This window comes from Channa argus, chromosome 21 (assembly GCF_033026475.1).
Source record: "Channa argus isolate prfri chromosome 21, Channa argus male v1.0, whole genome shotgun sequence".
Classification (NCBI taxonomy): domain Eukaryota; kingdom Metazoa; phylum Chordata; class Actinopteri; order Anabantiformes; family Channidae; genus Channa; species Channa argus.
Genome location: NC_090217.1, coordinates 16,130,850 through 16,151,612, shown reverse-complemented (window position 1 = coordinate 16,151,612; position 20,763 = coordinate 16,130,850). Strand labels below are relative to the sequence as shown.

The 20,763-nt window shown below is 38.8% G+C and overlaps 2 protein-coding genes across 3 annotated transcripts; one reads left to right on the top strand and one right to left on the bottom strand.

The window, feature by feature from the left end:
- The first annotated feature begins 65 nt into the window (after positions 1-65).
- Positions 66-4,570, top strand: psmc2 (proteasome 26S subunit, ATPase 2). Its single transcript, XM_067489687.1, has 11 exons — positions 66-235; positions 529-566; positions 670-751; positions 889-988; positions 1,136-1,267; positions 1,376-1,448; positions 1,599-1,694; positions 1,777-2,029; positions 2,201-2,403; positions 3,087-3,183; positions 4,312-4,570. The coding sequence occupies exons 1-11, from the start codon at positions 166-168 to the stop codon at positions 4,467-4,469; spliced, it is 1,302 nt and encodes a 433-aa protein (XP_067345788.1). The 5' UTR covers positions 66-165; the 3' UTR covers positions 4,470-4,570.
- On the bottom strand, positions 3,632-19,530 carry slc26a5 (solute carrier family 26 member 5). 2 transcript variants are annotated; one of them, XM_067489681.1, is made up of 19 exons: positions 19,369-19,530; positions 17,433-17,472; positions 16,578-16,851; positions 15,375-15,514; positions 15,025-15,135; positions 12,829-13,010; positions 12,413-12,577; positions 12,092-12,327; positions 11,803-11,950; positions 10,818-10,931; positions 10,622-10,699; positions 10,282-10,377; positions 9,898-10,004; positions 9,648-9,717; positions 9,465-9,557; positions 8,011-8,121; positions 6,559-6,774; positions 6,325-6,379; positions 3,632-6,110 (listed from the first exon to the last, which is right to left on the bottom strand). In XM_067489681.1, exons 3-19 carry the CDS (start codon positions 16,733-16,735, stop codon positions 5,962-5,964), a joined length of 2,229 nt encoding a protein of 742 aa, XP_067345782.1. In that variant the 5' UTR covers positions 16,736-16,851; positions 17,433-17,472; positions 19,369-19,530; the 3' UTR covers positions 3,632-5,961. The 2 variants fall into 2 exon arrangements, with proteins under 2 accessions (XP_067345782.1, XP_067345783.1); XM_067489682.1 differs by having other exon boundaries at positions 5,969-6,110; positions 6,325-6,402.
- Between the last annotated feature and the right edge of the window lie 1,233 nt (positions 19,531-20,763).

Sequence of the window (20,763 nt, the reverse complement as noted above, 5' to 3'; positions counted from 1 at the left end):
AGATTTTGTGGAAGGTACGACCTCAATTAAATCCCGACATGTATTTCCGGTGAATAGCGTAGTGCGGCGGAAGCCACAGGAAACGCAAAGCTGCTGTGTAATTGTATAGTTTAGTTGGCGAAGCACCTCGGTCGTTTTTGTCAGAAACACGTATCTATATTAAATATGCCGGACTATTTGGGAGACGACCAAAGAAAGATAAAGGAGGAGGAGAAGGACGATTCAACTATCAGAGGTATATCTAAAATTGCAATTGGATTTTTTAAAAATCGCCAAATGTTTGGGTGTAAAGGAAAGTAGATATTAGCTACTTAGCTAACCTTAGCTTAGCTCGTTAGTTAACCTGTCAACCACTGACTAATATAATTGTTGTAGGTTAAACGCAATCTTTACAATGTTTGTGGTGAAAAGTGAAATATTATATAGCTTATATTTGTATGTGTGCATGACTTTGCCGGCACCGCTCAGTTCAACAACAATGCTAGCGGCCCATCGACACTGTAATTAATGTTTTTATGTTCATTACAGCTTTGGACGAAGGGGACATTGCTCTGCTGAAAACTTATGTAAGTAATGCCGTAGAAAGCTATGCACTAATTGTGATGCTGAATTTGTCACATTTGCACTAATAATAAACTTATGTTTCAATTATTCACTGCTTATTTCCAGGGCCAAAGTACCTACTCTAGGCAGATCAAACAAGTGGAAGATGACATCCAGCAGTTACTCAAAAAGATCAATGAGCTGACAGGTGAGTGATAAATGACAACAGTGGCATATTTGGTTGGAAATGTATTGCTATATTCCCAGAAACCCACTGACTTCAGATGTCATGACTGGATGCCACCTTTTTGTTTAAGTCTCTGCTGTTTTTGTTTTTTTTTTTAGGCATCAAGGAATCAGACACTGGCCTGGCCCCACCAGCTCTGTGGGATTTGGCTGCTGACAAACAGACTCTGCAAAGTGAGCAGCCACTACAGGTGGCAAGGTAAAGCAGACTGAGGGATAGTTACTAAATCAATCCTGTTTTCTTAGCTAAACATTTATAACGTGGCAAATAATTCCATTATGAGGTAGTACATGAGTCTGTGACTATGGATTTAAACAATCTTTTTTTTTTTTAAATTGAATACAGATGCACCAAGATAATCAACGCAGACTCTGAGGACCCAAAATACATCATCAATGTCAAACAGTTTGCCAAGTTTGTGGTGGACTTAAGCGACCAGGTGGCACCAACTGACATAGAGGAGGGCATGAGAGTTGGGTGAGGCAGGCATATTATTTAAAAGGATTGAATATCATCAGAAATATCTTTAATCAGAATTTTGGTAAAATAATCTACTGTATTTACTGGCTCTTTCTGTTTTTCCAGTGTTGACAGAAACAAGTATCAGATTCACATTCCCCTGCCTCCCAAGATTGACCCCACTGTAACCATGATGCAGGTATAAAAGCAGTGGTGGACTTGCGAAAATACGCAACGTTTGAGCTTGTTAATTCGTAATAAAGTCTTGTGAAGGTTTTATGAGTATTAGTCTGTAAAAGATTTTTTTTTATTAGTTTTAACTACAATTTATTGACATGTTTTACTGTAGGTTGAAGAGAAGCCCGATGTGACATATAGCGATGTTGGCGGATGTAAGGAGCAGATAGAGAAGCTGAGAGAAGTGGTTGAGACCCCCCTGCTTCACGTGAGTGTTCTTCCTCATATTCTTGATTAGGACACTACACACTCCTTAATCCTGACATCATTGTTTTGTTTTTTTCTCGCAGCCTGAGAGGTTTGTCAATCTGGGTATTGAGCCTCCAAAAGGTGTTCTGTTGTTCGGGCCCCCTGGCACAGGAAAGACCCTGTGTGCTCGTGCTGTAGCTAACAGGACAGATGCCTGCTTTATCCGAGTCATCGGCTCTGAGCTTGTGCAGAAGTATGTGGGAGAGGGAGCCAGGATGGTGCGTGAGCTGTTTGAGATGGCCAGGACTAAGAAGGCCTGTCTGATCTTCTTTGATGAAATTGATGCTATTGGAGGTAAAGCTTGCCCCCATGTCCAATTTTATTGTGTTACAATTCGCTTTTCTGTACAATTTTTACTTTCATCCTATCACAAAATATTTTTTTCTGAAGTCTAATGCATAGAGAAGCTGAGAGAAGTGGTTGTCTTCCCTATAAACACTAAACCATGTGTTTTAAAACCTCCAGGTGCTCGTTTCGATGACGGTGCAGGGGGAGACAATGAGGTCCAGAGGACCATGCTGGAGCTCATCAACCAACTGGATGGCTTTGACCCCCGTGGCAACATCAAAGTTCTGATGGCCACCAACAGACCGGACACACTGGACCCAGCCCTGATGAGACCTGGACGTCTGGACAGAAAAATTGAGTTCAGCCTGCCTGACCTGGAGGTGACCTGAATCATAATAAGACAAAAATCCCTGAACTGTACATGAATGTTGTTAAAAGAGTTGGTGTCCATCCATTTACAAAAAGATAAAACGCAGCTGTCTCTAAAATAAGCTGAAATTGAAAAAAGTAATTGAATTGGCATCTACTATTTGTTTCTGACAGATGGTTGTTGCCTCTTTTCTTTTATTTAAATAATGCAAAAAAATTACATAGTAAAATAATAGTACCCTCAACCTAATAGTTCATAGTAGCATTTAGCACCACTATCAGGCTTGTTATAAATTCTCACTTGTAGCAGGCCATTCAGTATGTTCTTTCTTCCATGGAGCCCACCTGAATTCAGGATGTCCTGTCTCAGAGCTCACCTTGTGTCTGTTTTGAAGGATTTCTAGATCACTTCCACCATTCAAACCATCTCCTGATAAATCTGGGCTCACTTTTTTCACATCCAGAGATTGGAGACAGTCTGTTTGAAACTTCACAACACTCCATTTTGTCACCAATCCTTGAAGGGATACCAATATTTCTGCTTTTTTCAGAGCTTCTGTGAATTATTTACTCCTGAAGAAGAACTGAGGATTGTTCTAGTGAGGATTATTGGGGCATAATCAATCCATGCCTGTAAATCATGAAATTGCATCACCTCTGACCCCCTTCTACTTTTCATTTTTTTTTATTCCAGGGTCGCACACACATATTCAAGATCCATGCCCGCTCTATGAGTGTGGAGAGAGACATTCGTTTTGAGCTGCTGGCTCGCCTCTGTCCCAACAGTACAGGTAAAACCTCCACTCTTCATCTACTGAAAAACCCTTTTTGCATCGGTGTCTAAATAATTGTTTTTTTTGAATTGCCCCGTTGCTCCTTGTTATAAACGCAACCATCCGGGGATCATTAATAGGGACATTGTAAAGCATTTGAAAAGTTTCTTGTTATTAACCCCAGCCAGTCTATGTCGGAGGTACCAGTTGTTCACTAATGTAGTACTGATGTAGACCACAAGGGTGCACTCCAACACAATACTGTCACTGTTCAAGAAAAAAAACCTGTTTTTATTGCCCCCTGGAAAGTTGATGAAAGACAACAGTGTAAGGTTCTGTCCGCTTAGAAAAGACAAACATTCTTCTTGCAAAGAAAAGACAGTTTTGACTTTTTGCTTTTGTGTAATAAAATAACTAACTCAGCATCTGTAATTGTAATTTAGACCATTTCTAAAAACCTTGAATCTGAGGATTGTAATAAAGTCTTATTTAAGACAAATTTATTTAGTTACAACTCCTTTAGTCAGTCACAGATCAGTTAAAGCTACAGTGTGCAATGGTTTTAAAAATTGACGCCCCAACAATTAAAGATTCACTTGCTCAGCTTTCATGAACCATTCAGAACAGCAACAATATCTGCTTGATTAGTAAGTTCTGGAGTATTATTTATTGTAATTTGACATCTACCACTATCTCGAGTATAAAGAGCGAAGCAAAGCTGTATTTGAGCAGGGACCGAGCAGAGAGAACGGATTCAGAGTGTAACTAGACCAAGTTGCACATTTTAAGTAACACAGTCCTTTACACAGTCCAAACATTGAACTATGTGAAAGATGACATTTGAAAATGGAACCTTTTTCTTTTTATAGTTAATAAGAATAGATAAAACTAAAATAAACCTAAAAATGTTAATTTACTAAAAAAAAAAAAACACTGGTGTGAATAATTGATTCATGACATGAGTTTTTAGTTAAAAATGGCTTTAGAACTGCTAGTTTGAATATACTTAAGACTGAAAAGTGTTGGGAGGATGTAGCTCAGCCAACAGCTAAGAATGTCCAGTAGTATTCCGTGATGAACAACATTTTCTGTTCGGAAAGAGGAACTTCCTGTGCTGTCTAAGCAAAATGTGATGTTTCTTGCCAGGTGCTGAGATCCGCAGCGTGTGCACAGAGGCAGGCATGTTTGCCATCAGAGCTCGCAGGAAGATCGCCACAGAGAAGGACTTCCTGGAGGCCGTTAACAAGGTCATCAAGTCCTACGCAAAGTTCAGTGCCACCCCTAGATACATGACCTACAACTGAGCATATATGTGTGTATGTGTCCATTTTTGGCATTTTACTGTTAAGGAGTAAAAAAAAAAAAAAGTGTCTTGTTTGCTTGAAAATAAAGATTAAAAATTTGAGTGCTTTGTTTTGTGGTTAAGGTTGTAAAATAACCAGACAGGAACTTTGAAGGCATTCTGTGTTTTTACAGTGACGGCATAACGTTTAGCTATAACTAAAAGAGGTATAATTGCAACTGGCAGCATATGAGTAATAATACAACAGTGCAAATGTACTGTAACAAACTTGCTACCAGAAAATGAACGGCAATGGTCGTTCTTGCCGGTTGAAACTTGAGTACAAAACTTTACAGCCCCTTGTTTTATAATATTCAAATATTTAGTGCACATTCAGCTTGCAAACGTTGCAAAAAATGGTCAAGGAATTTATAAACACTATCTTAAAATACATTTAGGATGCAGCAGTTTGCAGTCCCCTTTATGAACTGCCTTCTGATAGTTGTGTCCTGTCATTGCCTTTTTAACCTTATTCAACCTCTGGGACCCCTCTGAGCAGTGCTGGCATCCCCTTAGGTGCAATTTTATGACATAACTGTACAGCTTTCTTAAAATGTATCAATAGGTTTTCAATGATTTTCGAGTCTGGAGATGGGAAAGGCCGTAATACAACATTGACTTGATTCTTTTTGAAGTATCTTGCACTTGTAAATTTGAAATGTTGTACACCTGGTGCCACTTTTCAAGCATTAAGTGTTAACAGTCTTTTCTCTTTAATATGTAAAATCAGGATTCTCATCTTTAAAGTTTATTACCTAGATGATTTATCAAAGACAATGCAAAGTTTTGTATTCATAATTTTTTTTTATTAAACTAAAACCTTTTTTTTTATAGACTCCGTGACCTTTTGTTACTTCTAATGTAAGAACATTTGTATTAAATGTGCATAAACGTTGATTTAAAAAACAAAATGCTTTACTCTTTCCATGTTAATAAAAGGGGATGCAACCGTTTTCACTCAACTATAAATAGAAACACAGAAATACAGCTAAAAAACATACATCTACCAGGACGACTTCTCAAGTATCTAAACATTTGATGCCAGCATGATAAACAGTGTCTGGTCAGTTTTACAAGTTTCTAACACAAGCTGGACTCACAGATATCACAGCAACAGCATAATTTAATTTATACTTTTAACTACAAAAATATATTAAGTGCAGCTTAAAAAAAATTCATCTTTTAAAAGGCCATTCAGGAATAAGGCTGTAGGAATGTCACCTGGGAACTCAATCCTGATTTCTGATTGAAAGAAAAAAAATATATATATATCTTGCTGGTTTGGGCACTTCAAATGTAACAAGGTTGTCAGCAGTCTGAACAGTTAGTGTGATGCCGGAACGACCACAGAGACAAGTTTCTTTAATCAGTTTGTGGGATCTCACAAATCTGATGTCCAGGTCAAACAGCTCCTGCTATGATTTTTTTTTGTTGGATACATGTGTCACCTCCTGTCAGGTTGTTTCACTGGTTGGAGCAGCTGCTGGACGAGAATTTGAGTGTTGACAGTGCAGGACAGCATCATGGACTGTGGGGAACACCATGTCTGTGGTCATGACCCCAGTGAAGAACTGTAGGGTATCCAGCTCAGCCAATAGGGTTCCTTATAAATTAAAGCAGAGATAAATAAATTGTCTGACCAAACTGTGCATTTACTGCTGTGTGTAGGAGCATCTCTTTATATTAAGCTGATTAAACCCCACAGGCAAAAGCTACGAGAAAATGTAAATAAAAATTGACCACATTCCAGTCACTAATAAAATTACAGTATCATTTAACCTGAAAAAATAAATAAATAAAAAATCCTGATTACTTACTGCTGAAGCCAGCTATGACCACCCGCACATCCACACCTGCATATTCTTTAATAAGCTGCAGAAAGAGATACACACTGACTGAAAAGGACACAAGAAGTTTTACAGCTACAAATTAGCAGCATAAAAATTGAAAAGAGCTTGAATTTTACGCCTGTTTCTTTTTGACTTGCTGTACACATTCTCCTCATAACCCTCCATGTTGTAGCAAACCTAATACTGAATAAAAAGAAAGACCTGTTTGATGGCTTTGGCTCCCACAGAGTCAATGAAGTTGACAGACGTCCAGTCCAGAATGATGGAGTGGACAGTGCTGAGAGGTTCGATGAAGATGGCCTCCTCCGAGTCTGCCTTGTAATGCTTGTCCTCCAAGTGGCTGTTCTTCTTTTTCTTCTTCTTCTTCTTCTCCTCCACTATGTTATTATATGGCAAAACCTCCTCGGTTACTCCCTGCTTTTTGTACAAGAACCAATCAAATAAGCAGATCTTTTAGTATCTTGGGCTGAAACACTAAGTGATACACAACAGGTTATTTATGCACATTTTATAATACTAAAACACGGGGAAGCCGGAGTCAAACATTTTTATAATGTCAACAAAATGTCAGCACTTCATCAATGGTATTTATGAGTTGGATAAAATAAATGTTCCTCTAAAGAAGGCACAGAATTCAGGGCTGACCCCTTGTCCAATAGTGTTAATGCTGTAGCTGATCAGTATACTACTCAAGTATACTCACACATCAGCGTCACATCCCCACTGTAAAGTTAAGGCCGTTAAGCTGTGAGTTAAACCTAATGTGCTGTACATCTTAAAAAACAGAACAAGTTCTGGTGGACACTGAAACTGCAGTCCCCACACAAAGGAAGACAGGGATCAGTGAAGGCGATTCAAGTCAGAATTCTTTACATTTTACATTTAATATTACTGAATCAGTGAATCCACATTCAGTTGTTTGTTTAGATCGAGCTAAAATTAACTCAGTCTAATCCAACAGTCCTGCAGTAAATCCTTACCTTACACCCGTATTTTGCAATAGTGAGCCATTTAATGATCGTTAGTCGGGATCTAGGTAGTATAACCATTAAAGTGGTTGCTATGGTCCTGCTTATGTAGCCAACATTCCGGTTCTGCACACTTAGACACAGAAACAGGTTACAGTTGGACGTGTTTTTCCCCCTTTAAGTGGTTCACACTGAGCCTGATACATTAAACATATAAGTAGGAGTACAAAGGGATCAAGAAATGAGCTGAATGCCAATTTAAAACACATTCAGAAGCTGATATTTTAGTGGCTATTGTGTCTATACCCAATTCAAATCAATTTCAATGTAACTGTAACTTTATATATTATAATGCACGTTACATAATTAAGCCAAGACTGTAAAGATATATAGAGAAAACCCAAACAGTATCATTCAGACCAGTGACTAAAGAAGGCAGGCTACAGCTAGAGAAAGTGATGACATATTTAGAAGCTTTTATTTGGACATAAGCTCAGAGAATATAGCAAAGCTTCCATTGTGAGTTAGTAACATTATGTAAGCTGCCCAAACAAGACGTTTGTAAATTATGATTTGGTGCAGTTGTTAACTTTGAGTTCCAGGGGTCACTGCCTTCACAAGACACTGTTCACCTCCAAAGCTGACAGATGGTATCATGGAGAGAACAAAGGAAAGGAGAACTCACCTTGACACAAATCTTTATTTCTGAGTTGTGCTCAGCGTTTGCCTTCTCCTTCACCTTCCGTTTTTCTTGAGCTTTCCTGGCAGCTTGCAGTTTTTCAGGGCTTACTCCTGTCTGTAAAGTAATTAACAAGAGTCACCGGCTAATCAAAAGAAGACACTGAAGAGTTTTAGCCTGATCACACAAAATATGTTGACTGACTTTGCTTTAACAGGTTAATGGACTTATAGCAATAAGCATTTTTTTAAATTTTTTTTAAATCATGCATTTCTAACATTTAAATCTCTGACATGTTTTACTAAAAATAGTCTCAAAACTGTGAAATGTTCAGCAACAGTAAAATTCACTGCAATGCAAATTTTGCTTTTTCAGTCTAATGCATGACAACTGCTTATAGCAACATCTTTCCCTGTTCAAGTCAACAGCCTGGAAATACTGTGACTACTTCAAGTCAATTAGCAAAATATTAATCTTTCACCCCAGTCCCATTTCTTTATGTTACAAGAAAAGCAGTAGAGCAAGTAGCACTGATTTAGTCATCAAATAAATATATTTCCAAAATATGCAAACAGTCCTTTAAATATGAAACATCCACTATTCTATGATGCTATTAAGCTAAAAGTTGGTTGAACAAGTTTACATTCTCTTATTTTGATATGTCAAAAATGCAACATATTTATTGCACTTTCAACGAAGAAAATGTATATTTCTTTAAAAAGAATGATAAGGTCATTTTTAATTAAGTGCAAACTTTTGCACTAATATAATTTTCATTACTTTACTACAACCTTTTTATGCATTCCTTGACCATTTTTGCTACTTCTGACGATAAAGGAACATGTGCATTGTTATTAGTTTGCATCCCCTTTACATATAATTTAAAAATACTTATTTTGAAATAAGGGCAACCATGAGTAAAGAGTTAAAACCATGATCAGCATTCATGCTGTTGCCTGAACACTAAACCTGCATGTGCAATTGCGTGAGGTAGATGTGTCCATGTGTGTGTTTGAAGGTCTGCATTATTTTTTTTTTTATTTTATCATTAATTTTATGTCATACACTTTTTTTTTTACTCCAGATCAAAATTGTTTGTAATTAATAGACATACATAGGCTAATGGTTTCTCAACATGTCCTGATCAGAGTTATTGGGAAACAAACAATTTGTATCTTAAAATGTGTTTCCTCTTAAATGCTAAATGTATATAAACCACACTTTAGCAGGTTTATCCTTAGGACTATTTGCTCTACAGTATATATGCCACCAAAATATTTTCACATCCATAATTACATTTGTCTAGGCAATGGCAGTGATAAATAATACATATTAGTATTCATTACTAATAATATTAGCCAATATTAGACGAGACTAAACCAATTAAAAGCATCATTCTTTCCTCTGTAGATGCAACACACACACACACACACACACAGACACACACAGGATAGGATTACCTTCTCCTTGAGGGCATTAACATACAAGTCACTGTTGGCAAAGTAGATTGAAGTGTTGGAGTGGAAAATCTTAATCCCCTCATATTCAGCTGCCTGGGAACAAACGTTCAGACTTTAAACCGAAGGACGTGGTGGGAAAAGTTTATCTTGGGTTTAGACTGAAGTATTTTTTTACAAACTCACCTCTTCATACTCATCCACATCACAGTACAGCCCTGTACCAGGTACATGTCCCAAAACAACATTTTTAGGGCTGTAAGACACAAGTCAGAAGAACTCTTTTTCATAACTCAATCAAAAGCATGCAACTGTTTACACACATGTATTTACATTGGTTATGATATTGTATTTGACATTAGGTTTAAACAGCAAATGTGGGGTATAAAAATATAATGGCAACAAAGTTAAACAGGGTGAAACCAAGATACTGTACCTCTGTGTTCTGTAGACAACTGTCAGTATAGCGAATGCAATGGCCACCAGGAGGCCGTAATCCAGGCCCAGCAGCACTGACGCTATAAAGGCTACAAGCCAGACGGCCTGAGAGAGGAAATAAACACGATGTATTGTAACACAAAGGAAAGATAAAAAAAACTACTTCACTACTTCTTTTTCTTCCTATGAGAGATTAAAGAACCCTGTCATTAACTAGCAGGTGGAACAGGAGATCACAAGAGGAAAAAAAGACCGAAGCTCCATGATGAGTAAGTACAAGACCCTGCTCATTTGGCATCTTTAGGTTTTCAGAAAGGCAAGCTGAGGAAGTGCAGTGGCATTTTTTATTTGTTTTAGGTTGACTAAGAGATGATAAACTGACCAGTTCAATCTTACTGGTCTTCCACAGAGTAGGAATGTCTCTGAACTGTCTGAACATCCCCATCAGGTTGACCATGACAATGGCAGCCAGCACAGTCTGACAAACATACAAAAAGGAAAAGAAATACAGAAAGGTATTAGAGATGCCTGACAGGCTTGTAATCGCATTAGTGTAGCATTAACAAGCTCATGTGTTTGATTCAATTCTGTATCAGTGGAGCTGTCCAGCCTTTGTGTGTTCAGCAGGCTAAGATGCGTCTTCATTAAAAGTATTAACAGCTCCAAATTGTGGGCCGGGGTGACAGGCAGGGGTCTGCGTCATCAGCTCCATTTTTACCCACCTGAGGGAGCGGCGTAAAGACAAATCCAATGGCCACCACCACCAGCAGTACCACGAGAGACGCCACCAGCCCGGCGATCTTAACACACACACACACACAACGGTCAACATTTCCTCCTATTGTAGTTATGGCTTTATAGCACCAATTAAAACCAGTTCAATAGTGTAATGGCTCCTGAAGTGGAAATGCATGTTACCTGTGTTTTTCCTCCAGTGCTCTCCTGGACCAGGCTTCTTGACATAGAGCCAGTAATGGTGAAGGTTTGGAAAAAAGAGCTGATGAAGTTACATAGGCCAAGGGCGATGAGCTCCTGAGAGCAGAAGAAGTTAGAACTCATCAGATATATTAGCAGGATCAAAGTGGGATCCTGTTCTGCAGCTTCAGTTAGGGAAAGAACACAACTCCACAAAATGATCTGAAGAGTCTACAGTTTTATGGAGGACAGGGGGGGGGGGAGGGGCAGATGCTGACAATGTAGAATTCAGAGCAAACCATAATTAACTCTAAACAAACCCCAGAGAAAGTAAGTTATATCATTAAGCGCAGAATCGGTAAATCATGCTCCGTCAAGGTTACCGTGACGTCTCATGTGCAGGCAGCCCAGTGTCCCAAACAGTAACTACAGACAACAAGCAGATACTAAGATACTGCATAATGGAGTATTACAATAAAATCTCTGATGTTTTATTTGACCTCACCCTGATTGGGATTGTCTTTCAATTCTCTGGTTTCTCTTTCATTGGGCAGCATGAGTCAAAACAAATAAAATATATATAAAACCACTAGATCTCTGATTTCTAGCAGCTGAGATAGTTACACTCACCTGGGACTCAGAGTAATGCAGGTAAGCTGAGAATATGTTTACATGGACTGGATTTACCCTTAACTAGGGTCAGTTTCAGTCAGACTTTGTGTGTACATAAAGCAGTAAGTGCTTTTTCAAAGAATATTATTTGAACCACACTTCCCTGGTCTCAAGTTTGTATTCTGCAAATGTCTTCCTTTAAGTGCAATCTGGCTTCTCTGGTCTTGACGACATAAGTAAGTGTTTTTTTCTTTTTATGTCTTCTGTAAAAAGTCAATGTGGTAACCTCGATGCATGCAAACATATTAATCCATGACAGTGATTATTGTGCTTGGACATGTACCTTGGCAGCAGCATCTCAGATTCCTAATCTCACCTGGTTGCCATCCACACTGTAGCCATGTTTCAGAGCAAAGATCTTGGCGAGTGAGATGTCCATTGAGAATCCTACAATTGCCACAGCGAAGGAGTCCGTTACCAAATTGGGTAGCAGAGAGAAATCTGGGGCAGCAGGCGGGCGAAGCCTGACAACATATAAGAAAACACTTGTAATAATAATAAAATGAAGATATCTGAATAATAGTTTGCCATTAGTATATTCAGATTTCCCCAATCGGACTGAAAAAAAGCTCTCTAAACCCAACGGCTTTCTAGAATCAACTTACCCTGTTGGTATCTTCCCCACCACATCCACCTTGTAGTTTTCTGACAGCGTCATGGCATACGAGATACTGGTGGACACAATGACCACGATAATCTCTCCAGGAATGGGAACGGGCAGTTTCTTTTTGTAACGCTCATTAAGAAGCTTGATCCCATACAGGAAGACAAGACACACAAGGCCCACGATGAGAGTGGTCACGTTGGTGCTGGTGATGTCACTCAACACTGCCTTGACACTCTGAGGGCGTGAAAAGCAGGACAGTGAGACCATTTGTGACACAAGTGAGCTGCAAAAAAACCCTCCAGGAAGCAATTAAACTTACATAAATAGCAGAGAGGGGCCCACTAAAACGTTGAGTCTTCACTCCAAGCAGGTACTTTAGCTGGGAGATGACTACATGCATAGATGCTGCTGTGGTGAAGCCTCGCACCAGGGGCTCTGCGAGGTAGATTGCCACAAAGCCAAACCTGAGAAGACCTAGGAGAATCTGAAAGGAAGGAAAGAAAGCAGTAAGAAAGAGGTGAGTAGATATAAACGAGTGACTCTAGCTGTTGATACATCAACAGTGACTCTGAGCTCCTGCTACTTTGGGTAAACAGTGATTTTTGAGCGTGAGATTTTACCAAGCTGTATCACTTTACTGTTGTTGTACAGCTACTCTATGGGGGTTGAAGGCAGACGAACCAAAACAGTAGATTTCAGTCGCACATGGAGTGTGCTGCTTGTTTTGAGACTGACCTGGATGATTCCCACCAGTGTCGTGAGCACTACAGCCACCTGGACCCTCCTGGCATCACGAGCCTCCTCATCTATGCATGCCGTATTGTTAGATCCATTTGCAGGCGGGAGATAAAAAAGCGAGTCTGGAGCTTCCCTTACAGCAACACCCCCAATCATCAGGCTTATGACTGCAAAGGTACCTGAAGTTCACACACACACAAAAAATGTTAACTTAGTATCATCATGTCAGCTTCAACCGGGAAATCTCGCACCTAAACTGTGTGTGGTGGTTTAGGATTGCACCGTCATGTGACCCGTCCCTTTGAATTAAAAAAAGCCACGTTGCCCAGCACCATTAATCGCCTCTTCTTGTCTGCCACAAGTTAAAGGATCGCCATCTCCATAGCAACCTGCTTTTAGGCCACAATTTGGGAAGAGCTAATTATTACAGGGCTGTATATTCACAGGCTGTAGCCATATGGGTGACAGGAGGTGGGATAACTTCAATTACACAATCTTGCAGCTCAAGTCAAATGAAGCTACAGAGAGCACACTAAAACATCTTCTTTAAAAAAAAAAAGAAAGAAAGAAAGAAAGTAAATCAAAAGTGGCTTTGCATTAAAAACATTATAAAAAAAAAAACATCTCATCTTATCAGTCACCCAGACACACAGTCTGACCCAAACAAACACCACAATCCTCTGTCTATTACGTTGTCTAAAGCACGAGCATATTTTACTTTAGTCGTACTGATGCCCAAGCTTGGTTCTGTACAGTATTGTCATGTTTAGTGGAAAAGCGGGGTCAGGCAGAGAATGACACTTGGTGCCATGTTGTTTAGAAATTAAACAGCAGTCCAGCTATTTGTTCACACTGTCAGAAGCCATTTTAAAAAGCAACCAAAGATTCCGGTTGTATATCCGTTGCCTGTTTAGATTAGATCTTTTGTTTCAAAAGGTTGAGCAAGTGTAATTTATTATACCCATTTCTCAGATGGGCTCATAGGATCCAGTTGACATTTGAGAGGGCTTGGAGCAGTTTCTAAAGAAAGAAAGCAGCAGGGTGGGTGAATGTCAGAGGGTGGGGTCAATGAAATTTCACAATCCTAACTGCCTGTGCCATCTTAGGACACTGTAATCACATGAATAATTTCCACGTGTCATATTGAAGACAATTTCATCAGTATGGGAACTTGTGAATCCAGCTAACTGAATCCTACAGGAATGCTTTTACCCTCGTTGGGGGGGGCGGGGTGGGGTGGGAGGCAGACGCAGTTGGCATTTTGAGCCGATCAAATGGCAGCAAAGGACATCTGGAAACCCCATTACTCTGCTGAAAATAAAAAATTGAGCAAAATAACTTTTAAACACAATTCTATCAATTGTAGATTTGATTTTATTTTTTTTATAAATAAATCAAAAGCATGAGGTTGGACTACCAAAACGTTTTCCTAGAAATACAGTATTTAAAATATGATCGGGGAAATACAAAAGTGATTTCATAATTTTATGATGTCATCTAGACATAAATATGATAACGACTTTACTATAGCACTTCCCTGAACAGCCATTGTGAAATTACAGCACACCAACTAATAAGCAAACAAGGCAGGTCTGTTGAGCTTTGTCCTCTTGTCCGTCCTCTGTCCTCTTTTGAAACAAGGTCCAGATTAAGTCATATATCCACTAAGCCATTTTGAAAGAGTAATATAATACTTACTGGTACAGAAATGATTTAAACTTTAAATTATTTATGTTCTAATTTAAACAGCAACAGTTATCATGCCAAGCTAACGATCTTACTTTCTACGGCAGTTAGCAAGCAGGAGAACAAGGCTAGAGAACACATCATTATCTAACTCTCAGCGAACACTGCAATTTTATACTCCCATGACCCCTAGTTACCTTTATTAACTTACTAGACTGAAGAGCAACATTTATTTTAATTGCGTTCCTCATTTTCAATATCGCTCTACTTTGAGGGGGTGTATGTTTTAAACTTTCCTCTGTTTACCCTTTATTACAGTATTTTCTACCTGAAACAAAATCCTCCAGATGATGTCATATGTCAACCAAGATTACAAACTTCCTTCATACAAACAGAGAGAACCATTGGAAGCAAGGTGAAAACAGATGGTTACACCGGCCACAGCTTGTAGGAGGAAATGTATAGTCTCACAAGCAAAGCCTCTAAAAGAAGCTTTAGGTTTCTCACCTACTGATACATGTCTGGACGTTCCAAAGAACGTGTAGAGCAGAACTGGGTAGAATGATGAGTACAGACCATAAACCGGAGGCACAGCAGCAAGAAGAGCGTAAGCTAGACCTGGGGAGAGACGGAGCGGGAGATGGAAATCGACTGTTATGTCAACAGAGAGTTCTGGCATCACAACCTAATAGCTACAGTGATACAAAAACAAAGACGGCATGAAGTCAGCAGCAGCACCACGGGAAGTGGCAGCTGGTCCGTAACCACTAGTTAACCCCCCCAAGTCATTTCAGATTACTAGCATAGCTCAAGTTCACTGGACAGAACACTGGGCAGCTCGGGCTGCTGGGACGGACCTTGAGGGAGCTGCACAACTGCTGTGCTGAGTCCTGAGACCACATCTGAAAACAGGTATTGCTTGACGGGATAGGACGGCAGCCAAGTTAGGATGGGCAGGAAGCTCAGAAGTGCTGCTTTTGTCCTCTGTGATGAACAGCTGTAAGAACAAAAAGCATTTTTTAGTAGTTTAGTTTAGAAGACAACAACAAAAAACTATTCATATGGCATCTTTTTAACCAAAGAAAGAAAGATGGAACAGGTTCCAGGTTGTTTGGGTTTTGTAATAGCCGCTATACATATGTTGTTAGCACTTTTTTTTTTTTATACACTGAAAAAAACAATACATTATCCTTAGCAAGGCAACAAGATAGTTATGCTCCCCATGGAAGTAAACTTAATAAATTATCATACAAATACAATTATAAAATATAGAAATCACAGAAGAACAGAACAGTGATGTGACAAGATTGAACTTACAAATATCAATGTTCAACACGCTTCCATCATAGTTATTACCATTTTCTTCTCCACATCATAAATAATTACACTGCATATCACTGTTTATTCTAAACCTTGTATATTTATCTTTGGATATCTTTTTTTAATCATTATTTCTTTATTCTTTTGATAGATGTTAAAGATTTGTATTGGTATGATGGTTGATGGGGATTTTTCTCGCTTCTCTTTGTGAGCAGAAAGCAGCTGTAACAAGGCAAAGAAACTTCCATCTTTCCTTCTGAACCATCAATCAAACTGCCAATGTTATTATCCTCCTCCCGTCTGTTTTCACATTGCTTGGAAGGAAATGTGACCATATTTAAAAAAAAAAATGTTCTGCTACTCTAACCTTAAAATGACCTGACACACCCTGCTAGAAAAGCAAACAAAGCGCTCTTAAAACCTATCGGCCACTTTGTCATTTCACATCTAGATGTGGAGAATCAACTTTTACTGATCAAACAATCATAATATATATAAATAAAAAATTGTAAATGTCTGAACATTAGTCAGGTTCAGATGTAAGGTGTCTGTTCGTCATCTTTGAATACTTGGATAACTGACACTTTAGAAGACACAGATAAAGACAAGCATATTTGTATTGTATGTATCAAACCCCGCAATTACTTGGAGAGTTGCGTATAAAAATAAATACTTATGTGATAGGAATAGTTCATTTTTATGTTGGGATAAATCTAGAAAAATTGCCCATTCAAACTTACCGGAGTTGCTGTGCCAGCCTCTGTCGGAGGGTGAGGGGGTTTTCTTTATTGTGCAGAAGCTGTGAACGGATGAAGGCTTCATCATAGACCTGACGCTCTATCCTGTACATCAGCTGTGAGGCTGCATCCTCCTGGGTCGCTGCTTCTTCTTGTTCCATGGCAGAGGGAGCAGGACTGATATTGCTGAGTCAGTGTATGTCTTCCTACTGTCAATTATCTAATGTGCACTCTCTTCTCGCTCGTTGTTCTTGCTGGTATTTCTTCATTCCTTTTTCTGCTCAGAAAAGACAAGACAGACATCCTTTCAACCACAACTGCTTTGCTTTACACAACCAGACTGGTGTGTTTGTGCATTTTTGCACTGATAAGAGAGACTTTGGATTTCCAACCCTTCCAGCTTTAGAGGAATGTTTGATCAGATTTTTAGTAAATATTTGCTCTCTGGCAAATTTTGCAGCTACATGGGTGACATGTAATCTACAGCTGGGGAAAAGTTTGATGAGCTAAATGTTGTTCTGTGCAGAGAGAACAGGATGACACAGGTCTTTTTTTTTGGTCTTCCTGGTACTTAAAAGGTTTGCAACTATAAAGTCGCATGCATTACATGCCAAGAATTACATGCCAAGAATATGCAAATCACATTTTATTATCATTTGTCGTGCTAGTTGTGTTTGCTTTGCAGTTTGCTGGGTGAACTCCATTGCAACATATTGCAATATGTCCAGGCAAAAGTTGGACATCAACAACTTAAATATACAACTTAAATAAAATAAATTATAAAATCACAAATAGCAGTGACCGTGTTGTTTTAAGACAATACAGAATCAGATTCATTAACTTACAATACAATTTTACCTTTTTTGTTCATTCAGGGAAACTTCGTTCTTTTAAGTAGCTGTAGCAGAAACAGTTGATTAAAGAAAGAAAGAAAATTACAAGAAGTTGAAACAAAACAAAGAAGAGTAAAAAGTTTACAGGAGAAAAAAAAACAGAACCAATAAAGAAGATTTTAGTATTTCATGAAACTGATGTTTTTCAACATCCCGACAATATGCTGTTGGTTTTACTTTATAATTTGTCATTTTATTATTTTCCTTATTTATTTATTACCTGTTTTAATCCATCACATTTTCAGCCCTAAATCAGGTGGCTTTAAACTTAATGAAATGTATTGTGAAAGTAAACTCACAACGTGGAGAAAGGCGTGGGTATATGCACGTGTGTATTTGAAGCTATAAGCCCGAAGAAGGAATGAAAACAAAGTTGCTGAGTCATCACATATAATTCTAATAAAGAAACATAGGATGGGTCGGGAGGTTACAATGATGTTATTGATACCTTAGTATGATAAACAGCATCACAATCTGTTTTAGTAATGAAGCTGTAACTTCCTTCCGAGGTTCTAAATATGAGGAACTATATTTTGGAAAAATAAAAACTTTTATTGTTAAAAAGGAAACTCAAGGTGGGGACAGGTGTTTTCAACTGAAGCAACAAGTGCTGAGTCATCACACACAGACACTTTGAGTCGAATACTACACCCCAGACTGACTGTCTTACAATTAGTACTAGTAGTAGTAGCAGAGAGGAAAAGAGACAGGAGGCATAAAGGATGAAAAGAAAGGAGGTATAGAGAAAAAAAATGTTAGGGATTTTTAGCAGTCGATGTTACACTTTAAAACCATAGATGGATAAAGAGAAGATTGAGAAAAGAAGGGAGGGAGAGAGAAATACAGAAATAGTGTAATGTAATAGTGAACTGCCTCAAAACTGGGCAACAACGCAAAAACTGTAAGTAATTTAATGAAATTGTCAAAACTATGAGCATGTGGAGGCTATAACGGAAACCTATTATGTGAAGACATCCAATAAAGATCACGTGGGGAATCAAAAAAAACAGCATCTAGGATTTGGTGGAGAATTTCTGGACGATTGTTAAAATTGTCCCAAGCAGGACTTTTAGATCCCGCTGTCTCAACTGTCAGTGGCGACCACGGACAACCATTACGTCCTATAGGCAGTGAGAGTCCTGAGAGAGCCACTGTTTACCTGTGTATTAATAGTAATCATTTGTTTGAGAAAGTTGGAAAAGAAGAGAGACAAAAGACGTTTAGAAGAAGCTGAAGCTGCGAGGTTTTGAGTGAATGAGAGATCTGTTCAACCCTGGTCCTCAAGGTCCCCCGGTCCTGCTCGTTTTCAAAATATGCCTGGACCTTGTGCTCACTGCCTGGATCAGGTCTTAGATTTGTGGAGGAACATAAAGTGAATTGACATCGTCCATCTTCTGATTGACTGAACACACGTGAATCGGGTAATCGGCGCGACAGGAATAGTTAGAGACGTCTGTCCAAAAGAGGAAGGTTAAACGTCTCTCGCAGCAATTGCATTAAAAAAGGTTTGATAAAAAAAAACAAAAACGTGAAAGTGAACAAAGTGAAACATAACAGTCCACGTCGTCTAAATATGACACACGTTTAGGAAGTTGAACGAGGTTGATACCGGTCAAGTGAAGACGGAGAAGTGTGAGAGCTCGCACTAACGTGTGGATGACCAGCCACGAGCTCCTTCCCGTTTCCTCCCGCATTAGTTAGCTAGCTAACACGATTAAAACATTTCCAAATGACACGCAAGACAAATGAATTATAGTAATATCTGGGATCACCAACAGGCATTAAGCCGTGTCTGGCTTTAACACTGTCCTTAATGTGACAGGACATGTGTCTACAAGCTCGCCACAGTACAGATTTAACGTGAAGCTAATGCAAAGATGCTAATAGAAACAGGGACTTACATCCGTCCTCTTCCAGCTCATGCGAGGATGCTGCCAGCTGAAGGAGAATGTGAATTCATAACCTGTCCTCTCGAGTTTAACTTTAACAGAGACAACGTCCTGAAGGAACGGGAGACCGCAATAACCGCTTATGGTTACACCAAAGATAATATATGTTGAAAGGATGAGTTACTCCAGTAGAATTCCTTTTTACCTTCCGGTTTTGAAAGCATGTGCACTGATCCCGACGCATGCGCCCTCCAGTTTGTAGTCCTAACGTCTGTGAGCAGCGTTATCTCCTTTATTTGTTTTACCTGTTTATTTATTTGTTTGTTTTTGGGGAATAACTTAGTCGGGAGATGCTGGCTTTCTTTTTAGTGTTTTGGTCCCACTAAGAAGGATTCAAAAAATCTGATTGAATAAATTATGGATTTTCATGGTTTAATACTTTTGTTGAACAATCCATGATATTTGCAGTAAAAGTTATCCCCACCATGAAGTGTATGTCAAGCCTTCTCTACATTACCCTTAAATATCTGAAGGAGAAATTCTCATCTCTTTATTTGACTGGCTGACAAATAATAATTAAATTAGAATACCAGACTATTTATGTGTATAATTAAAGAAGTGCGGGCAATCATTTGAATTTGAAGGCTTTGATTCTGGGCCTGGCTTTAGTCTTTCATGTGTAATGTCTAGACTTTTTTGAATTTCAACTTCAGTTAAATTTGTATGTAGGTACACTGATGCCATTTGAAGACTAATGCTTTCAATAACCTATTTGTCAAATTTCTTTTCCATTGCCCATTAGCACACTGCCACTGCATGTTCACAACATCAGCAATTATACGTTTTTTCACACTGAATGGCATTAATCCAGATTTCAAGTGAAAAGAACATGACCATGTACTCAATTCATATCAGAGTGAGAGCTCATGTCTGGCTATTTGGGCGGAGGAAGCTGACTAATGTAGCACCTGACGTCGGGTCTGACGTGTCGGGATCACGGGGTCTTTTCTGTGACCAGGTTCTTCCTCACATGGACCAAAACCAAAGTGGATAGAAAGTCTTCATAACCATGGTTTGAATGTCAGCTGAGGAAGAGGATATATTTATATATATTTTTTTAATTTATTTAAACTAAAGATAAAGCGTTAGTTTCCACTGTTCAGATCCTTTTAAAAAATCAGGTTAAAGCAAACATGATAAATGAGAGGCAGGGATTACCAGTCACACGTTTATTACAATATTTATCAACATAACATAAACTTAAATCTTAAACCTCGACTGAATGAAAACACTAAAAGTCCAGGCAGGGAATGTGGAGTTTAATGCTGTCTCCCTCTAGAAGTCAAAGTCCTGCACCCCAGTGATCTCGGTGCAGAAAAATGACGAGTAAGTGTTTCTCTGTTAGAT